The sequence below is a fragment of the Propithecus coquereli genome, unplaced genomic scaffold (assembly GCF_000956105.1).
Source record: "Propithecus coquereli isolate 6110/MARCELLA unplaced genomic scaffold, Pcoq_1.0 Scaffold314, whole genome shotgun sequence".
NCBI lineage: Eukaryota > Metazoa > Chordata > Mammalia > Primates > Indriidae > Propithecus > Propithecus coquereli.
Window position 1 is genome coordinate 2,246,434 of NW_012148775.1, and position 8,475 is coordinate 2,254,908.

Consider the following 8,475-nt stretch of genomic DNA (forward strand, 5'->3'; position numbering starts at 1 on the left):
TACACATCCATTTAATATTTATTTGAATAATTATGCTATATCAATAAATACCTTTGTGAGCGAAAGATTTTATGGCAGAAGGGGTGTTTCTCTCTTCCTCCACCCTTTTCAGTTGACCAAGTTAGAAATTTCCAGCGAGTTTATCTGAACCATATGTGACCAACAGATGGTTGGCTGTATGTAGTCCCAAGTTCTGTTTCTCTAGACTTTCCCCCAACAAGGCTGGTCTAAGATTGGAGCTCTAATATTCCTGTCCTGTGTCTAACTTTGTTGTAGCGTCTCTTTGGACAGTTACTCGTGAAGCCACCTTTTCAAGAAACTGTTAGCAGGATCTATTCCCGAACCTGACTAAATATCCAAGTCACCAGAGGAGCTTTGTAAAAGTATGAATCTTCGGGTCCTACTCCAGGCCTACTGGATCAGAATCTACAGGAGTGGGTCCTATGAGTCTGTATTTTGTTTTAAAGCCTCCTAGTGCCTCTACGAGGATCAGCCTGGCTTGAGTACTGCTGGAATCAATTACCGCTAAGATCACTTTTTTTCTTTTTCTGTTTTTTTTTATAGACAGGGTCTCACTTTGCCACCAGGCTGGAGTGCAGTGGCATCATCTTAGCTCACAGCAGCCTCAAACTCCTGGGCTCAAGATCTTCCTGCGCCAGCCTCCGGAGTAGCTGGGACTACAGGTGTACATCCCCACACACGGCTGATTTTTCTATTTTTAGTAGAGACAGGGGTCTCACTCTTGCTCAGGCTGGTCTCGAACCCCTGAGCTCAAGGAATCCTCCCACCTCAGCCTCCCAGAGCGCTAGGGTTACAGGTGTGAGCCACCGCACCCAACCCTAAGATCACTTTTTAATGACACAGCACGCTTAGCATTGTGCTGGGTACATTGTGCCCATTACCGACGTTAATCTGCAACAATCCTCTGAGGAGATAGAGGGCTGCATTAGTCTTCCCATTTTATTGATGAGAAAACTCACAGAAAGGTTAAATAATTTGCCCAAGTCTCTCAGCCAGTAAATGATGGTTTCAGAATCGAAATCCAGAAGCACGTTCAAAGCCCATGGGCCTCGCTGCGCTATACAGTCCCTTCCAATCCTTGACTCTGTCTCCCTCTAAATGCACTTTCCCAAGTATATACGTACGCACATGGTGCATTTCCAAGGACATCCTGGCTCTGATGATATAAATATCACCTCTAATTATAGCACATCAATATAATGGAATACGATGAAGCCATTAAAAAATGATGCAGATCTATATTTATTGACATGGGAAAATATCCACAAGGCAAAGTGAAAAAGCAAATCATGATGAAGTGTACCCATTTCTATAAATAAAATGGATCCAACGTGGGCTGGAAGAATAAACGAAGTCATTCTATTTGGGTGAGGGCTGAAGGTAATTTGCACTTCTGAGCTCACTGTGGCATGGTTAGGGTTCAGAGTAGAATTCACATGTTGCTTTTGGCAAACAACAGGGAAACTGGGAAGACACAGCTCAAGGCGGGACAGTGCTGTCCAGGAAGCTCTGTGGATTTAGGACTGGAGCTCTGGATTGGGAAGGAGCAAAGAGGAAGCATGCAATCATGGCCGTGGCCACGAGGAGGCAGTAGAGACCCATCCGCTTCGGTCGGGAGGGGGCTACACCCAAGGTGTGTGTCTGTAGGGTCAAGATGGAGTCTGGCTCAACGCAGGAATGCAGGCAGCGGCAAGCCCTGGGTTCACATCGTGCCTCTGCTCTCACTCAGAGGATTGACTTGTGCATGTGGGGTCTCCTCTTGGAACCTCTGTCCCCGTCTGTAAATGAGTGGAAGGCTGCCCTCAGGGAATCCACAGGAAAGCGCCCAAGGCAGGGCCTGCTCCACACAGAGCCCAGCCTTCCCCTACCGACTGCCCAGGCAAGAGCAAAGCCCACGTGGGCGCCAGGTGGGACCTGCACCCACAGGTACCATGGATCCTATCCGCAGGGATTCCGACCTCAAATCAGGGAACATGAATGGTTTACCCTCAATCTGCTGATCCTTCTGAGTCTGGGGAGGGTTTGGTCTCTCTGCTGGGACCACCAAGAAATGGCACTAGCACAGGTGAAAATAATGGCAAACTTTATTGGCATAAATCACAGGAATTGAAATGGGCAAAGCCAGAAGTTTACAGAGGAAAAAAATAATCAAAATCAAATTATCAAATAACCAATGACCCAGACGGTGGACCCCAGAAACCCCAGTCCCTCTTGGGGAGGGGCCTGGGGCGGGTCGCTGTAAACAGAGCAATAAGGCCTGTGGGTGGAAGTGGAGACATCAGAGCTCCGGAGGGGCCAGGTGGATCTCCCCAGCCCCCAGCCCCAGAGGGACCCTCTTCTGAGATCCCAGGGCTCTCAGCCTCTGCTAGGAGGCCAGTGTGGTCGTCTGAATCCTCCTCCTGTTAGGCCCCTGTGCGGTCCCTTTCCCTAGACCAGGAACCTCAGGCCTGGCTGCTCCTGTTTCATCCTTGGGACAGAGAGCTCTGGGGGCTTCCTGTTGCTCCAGCAGGGTCCCGTCGCCTTCTCGAAATCCTACCAGGGTCCCTCACAACCCCCTGGGGCCTTCTCTCCAGACCTCCTGAGTGTTGATCCCACCTGTACAAGGGGAAGAACCTGTACCCAGCCTCCCAGGAGGGCAGACGTGGGGAAGTGATATGCCCAGTGGAATCAACAAGACCAAAGAGACTTTCATAGTCCTCGTGGTCACAGTCTGCACCAGCTTTCCTGAGAAGGCAGAAGAGAGAGCCCCAGAGAAGCGGCGAGGAGGCTGAGCATGTTCAGTGGGTTCTCTTTGTTGCCAAGAAGTCCACAGGGGAGCAGAGGCTCCTGACGGCTTCCTCAGACAGGAAGCAGCCTCCAAAGTATACTTCCCCTTCTTCCCCGGGAGCAGAACAGATGAGGTTCCGAATTCTAGGCCAAGGACAAAGACACCCTTAGACCAGTTTCAGTTAAGAGCTTGCTGGCCTGGGCAGTAAGGAAGGGGTTTCAAAATACAGCAGTTTATAAAACAGTCCTGGTGAGCTATGAAGTGAAAGGAGGGGAGTCACAGAGCTGCTCCCCGATCACCTGCTTGTGCTAAGAAAAAATAAAATACAAATTGCTTCCCCAGCCCAGGCCCTCGGTACAAAGCAAACTCCATACCAAGGCCGCCGTCACTGACAGGCCCGGTGGCGGTAGACAAGGAGGAGAGTACAAAAGGGAACATCTTTAAAATCTCTTCAAAATCATTTTGTATAGAGAAGTAAAAGCAACTCAGGCGATAAGAATTCAAACCTCAGTGTAGAAATCTATCAAAGTCGGTACAGTGTCCAGGCACGGGTGACACCCCCACCTCACGCCAGCCCCGAGACAGAGGAAGTGACTAGAAAACCTTATTGCTGGAGAGGCCTTTCTCAGTAGAACCCGGGCAGGTATAAAAGGGAGGTTGTGGTGAGGGTTCAGGCGGGGGGCAGTCGCCCAGGCAGGCCTGGGGAGGCTGGAAGTGCAGAAGGAGCACAGGGAACCTTCTGTGGCCCCTTGGACTCTTCCACCCTTGGATGCATGGATGGATTTATGCTGGCATTGTCTGGAGGGAGCCAGGTGTCCCCCAGCACTCTCAGAACAAGGACAGTTAGGTTGGGGGACAAATAAGGATAAAGAGAGACCCCATCTGGCCCTGCCTGCCCTCCCCCCGCCCCGGCTCCACTGCTGAAATGATGAGTAAGAGATGGCTCCAGTGTGGGTGCTGGCCGGGCCAGGCCGGTTCACACGTGGGGTCGGGTGGGGCCCTCCTCCCTCTCCACCGCCGCCCCACCCCGCCCCAGGGAGGATGAAGAGTGGTCAGCCCGGGGAGAGCTGCAGGAGGAGGGAGGAGGCCCAGAGGCAGGGGTGAAGACGAGCAGGCGGGACCCCTCACGGCCTCTTCCCACCCTGCACCAGCTGAGGACGAGGGTTCCAGTTTCAGTCAGGTTTGCCCCTTCACCCCCGGGCGAGGTCTCTGGGTCACAGTAGCAGTCGAGGACGCTGGCTGGGGAAGGGGGGCTGAGGAAGGGAGTGGGGTGCCTAGCAGAAGAGCTTGAGGAAGCAGTTCTGACAGTAAGGCTTGTCGTTCTGCTCCTTGAAGGTGCCCTTGTTGAGCTGCTTGAGGCAGAAGGCACAGACGAAGTGCTCCGGGTGGAACTTCTTGGCCATGGCGGTGATGCAGCGGCCCGTGATGGGCTTCTGGCAGCCGGAGCACAGTGAGCCGCGCCGTAGGGCTGCCCGTCGTGCTCGAAGAAGCTGCCGTTGACGAATGGCGTGAAGCATTCCTGCGAGGCACAAGGAGGGGTGGAGTGGAAAGAGGGGGCTCAGGGGTCTGTCCCTTCCGGCTGGGGCAGCACCCAGTGTGACGGGCCAGAGACAGCATGGTTGGCACACTCCTGATGACTTGCTAGACATTTCCGACGTGCCAGGTGCTGCGCTAAACGCTATTCATTTCTCCCAGGGGAGGCGACTGGGGCGGACGAGTTAAGTGACTTGCCCAAGGTCACACAGCTGCCAAGCTGCACAGCCTGGACTCATAGATAAGTCTGACTCCTGGGCACTTAACCAGGTGGCTGTCACTGTGTTTCCAGAAACACTGGTGCTGGAAAAAAGGGTCTGTGGTCAAAGCTTGCATCCTAGATTCTTGTTTGGAAATTCAGGTGCACATTTAGGTATAAAAGGCTCTGAGAAGTCCTGCACTGAACAGTGTTTTTCCCAAACTTATTTGGACAGAGGGCCCTTGCTGAGTCTCTAATAAAAATGTGGGACCTCATGACCCCCCCCAGAATGCAGTTTGGAAATCACTGCCGACTTCTGTTGAGTCTGCTATATATTTGCATTATCTCATTTAATTCTCACATACTCCAGTTCTGAATATGACCGTCTCGGGGCCACTGTACAGGATGGGGGACGTGTCTACCTTGCTCCTGGTCTGTCCCAGCCTCAGTACAAGCCCTGGCCCAGAACCTATCAGACTTAAGGAAGTATATCCCACTGCCTGCTCACCCCATTAATAACCCCAAACGAGGCCTCCAAGTTGGATCCAGGCAGCACAAGGAAGAAAAGCCCCTCTCCCCACTGTCTGCTCCCAGCCCCCTCCAGAGGTGCCAGGGCAGGGGCCGGGGCCGGGGGGACTCCTTACCCGGCACACAAAGCACTCGGGATGCCAAAGCGTGTTGAGGGCCGAGATGTAGTTCTCCAGGATGGCCCGGGCACAGCCGCCACACTTGGGCGCGAACATGTCAAAGTAATCCTTGCGGCAGTAGGCCTTGCCGTCCTTCTCGTGGAACCCTGAGGAGCAGGGGTTTGGGAGACAGAGTTCAGGCTTCCAGAAGTAGAGTCACCCTGACTCTTACATCAACGGTCTCCCACCTCCCGTCTTCCCAGGCCTCCCAGGAGGTGGCGAGTTCGTCTGTCTGCCCGTACCTTCGGGACCGAAGAAGGCTCCACACTGGGCACAGAAGAAGTGCTCAGGGTGCCACGTCCGGTCAAGAGCTGTCACCACTTTCTGTGAAAGTAAAATATGGGATCAAAGCCAAGCTGCTGCCCCATTGGACAGATCCCACCACTGAGTCTCAGAGGCAAGGAAAGAGCAAAACACTCCGAGGTCAGGGTCTCTCCTAATTGGCCTGGGTATGAATCCCAGCCCAACTGTTTCCTAGCTGTGTGAGCCTCAGGATGTGCCCTGATCTCACCACCCGCACCCTCAGAGGGCTCCCGTGGCGACGAGCCGAGCCGGTGTGGCGCAGTGCCCGGACTGAAGCACTGGCCGCCCCTCCCCACCGCATGCGCCGTGGGACTCACATCCAGGATGGGGCCGTTGCAGTAGTAGCAGCGCGGGGAGAAGAGGTTGTGATAGTCCTTTTCACAGTAGGGCTGTCCATCCCGCTCGAAGAAGTTCCGGGATCCGATCTCCTCCTGGCAGTGGGTGCAGACGAAGTGCTCCGGGTGCCACGTCTTCCCCATGGCAGTCACAACCTGAGGGGGAAGACAGATTGCGGTGCAGGGCCAAGGCCAGGCGCAGAACACTCCCCAGAGCAGCACAGGTCCCCATGCCCACCGGCCGCCACCTCCCCCCCATCACCTGTCCGGCAATGGGCTTCTTGCAGGCCCCGCAGACCCCTTTGGCAACTGTGGCAACGCCCAGCTTGTTCAGGTCGGACTGCAAGCTCCCCAGCATGCTGTCTAGCTGGCTCCCGGGCTTTGGGGGTCCCCCAGGCGGTGAGCTGCTCCCCGTCTTCCCCTGGGCCATGAACTGTGGAGACAGGGAGAGGGGGCTGGTTAGGACTTTCGGTGCTTGGGCTTTGGGGTTTCGCGGTATCATGGCATGGGGGGCAGGGGGCAGTTTTCTCCCTCCTGGACAGATGAGCTGATTGAGGCAAAAAGTGTGACCTCCTCTAGGGGCCAGAAGAGCCCTAAACGTGGGAGTGGCATCGACAGGACCTTATGGTGGTCAGAGGAGCCCACAGACGGTCAAGAGCAAGGGTCCTGGCACCCTGCTGGCACGAGCAAGCCCAGGGAAAACATGACGTGCAGCAACTGAGCCCCCGGCCTTGGGCACTGACCCCTCCCTCGTCCTGCCCTCCGGGGCCGCTCTGCCCGCCGTCCGCCCAGCACAGCTCCCCATCCGCTCTGTGTTCCAGGCCCTGGATCTTAGGTGGGGGAGGAGAGGAGGATAAGAAATGCTTTTTAAGAGTTAAGGAAGAAAGGATAAGAGACTTGTCACTGGACCATGTCACGAAAGGGAATTTAGAATGGGATAAGACAATTTTCCCCCCACTGGCAGTACTAAAATCAGGAGGCAAAAATATCTAGAGAAAAACAGCCCGGAGAGGAAGGCCCAGGGAGGGGTGCAGAGGGAGAGGGAGGTGAGCCGCCCAAAGGCACAGCACACGGGAAGGGGAGGTGACCGTGGTCAGAGCCCGGGGAGGCCTCAGCAGGTGCCAGGCCTGGGGGAGGAGACGGGTTGCTGGTGACCCTTGGGAATGGCTTCCTTGGGTGGGAGCCCGGGGCAGTACTGGGGTGGCTGGGGAAGGGCAGGCAGAGGGGGGACCCCACAGCTGACACGGAGAGGGGTGGGGGCCTGGGCGTCAGGTTCAGCGAGGGTCCAGGGTCAAAGTCTCAGCAAGGACTGTGGTTACTGTGCTGGGGCTTGTGGATGGACAGTGTGTGTCTGTGTATGTGTCTGTGTGTGTATACACACACACACACATGTGCAGAGTGGGGGGTGGCTCGGGTATTAGGACGGGGACAGGAAGGGCCGGCGCTGGGGTCCCTGGGAGGCCTGCCTGCATTGGGGGGAAGAGCGGGTCCTCGTCGGTCTGGCAGCCCACGGACCTCATGGTGTGGGGTGCAGGAGTGGGAGGGGCAGGGCCCTGCACATCCTGGTCACAGGGCTCTTCCCCCACACTCGGGACCCCAGGAGAACCACGGGGGCAAGCTGAGGGCCCCGGGGGCGAGGGGGCGGGCAGGCTGGGCAGGGGAGAAGAGCTGCTGGCCGAGGCGTCTTTGCGATGCTGGAGTAAAGGGACAGAAGGAGGAGAAGCCAGGACAGAGATGGTTCTTCTCAGGGGAATGGGAGAGCCAGGAGGGAAGACAACCTGGGAGGAAGAAAGGAGGGAAAGAGATGAGGAAGACCGAAGAAACCACCAGCTCAGCCAGCGGGGATGGGAGGGACACCCCAGGCTCCCCCACGAGAGTGAGGCCAGCATTATAAGGCCACAGGACACAAGAACCACCCCACCACCCCCAAACCTGCCCCCTGGCCAGCGCTGGGGCCAGGGGAGAAACTGGACCCCTGCCGCCTAGCCCTGGCCCGGCCCCCAGCATCGCCTGGCCACCTTCTCTATGAGCTGCCCCCCGGCCCGCTTCCTGCATGGCTGCACAGTGATGATGACACCCTCGGTCAGCCAGTCCTGGGCAGAGGGCCCCGCCGCCTCCTCCTCCTCTGCCTCCAGCTGGATGCCCAGCCGACCCTGCAGCTCTGCGATGAGCCGCTCCTGGGACGGGGTCCTGCTCAGGGTGGCGGGGTCCAGCCGGCGGCGAGGGGAGGGCTCCCGGGACCTGGGGTGTGCACGGCCCGTCTCCTGGCTCCTGATCTCGGAGCGGATCTGGGGGAGGGGAGGGGGAGGCTGTCACAGCCCCACTCTGGGCTTGGGCACGACGCCGCGCAGTCCACACTCAGGTGCCCCGGGGGAGGGGAGGGCAGAACAAAAGCACCGAGAAGAGCCAAGGTGAGGTGGGTGGAGGCAGGGAGCAGGACTGGCTCGGGAGACCTCTGACCCAGCGTTCACCTCCAAATCAGCCTCTGACCCCGGGCAAGGCACTTAACGTCCATGGGCCTCAGCTTCTCTGTCCTTAAAATGCAGTAACAGTATTTTCTTGGCTTACCTCACAGGGTCATTGCAAGAATTATTTGAGAGGATGTAAGTGGACACTCTTGACAGAGCATAA

At 56.5% G+C, this 8,475-nt stretch overlaps 1 protein-coding gene across 1 annotated transcript in view; it reads right to left on the minus strand.

The window, feature by feature from the left end:
* Positions 1 to 2,087: 2,087 nt before the first annotated feature.
* The window catches only part of LOC105815054 (paxillin), a 51,242-nt gene continuing 44,854 nt past the window's right edge, over positions 2,088 to 8,475 (minus strand). The window contains exon 12 of the mRNA XM_012650180.1: positions 2,088 to 4,173. Coding sequence (XP_012505634.1) covers positions 4,063 to 4,173 — 111 coding nt within the window. The 3' untranslated portion in view covers positions 2,088 to 4,062. The remainder of the gene's footprint in view (positions 4,174 to 8,475) is intronic.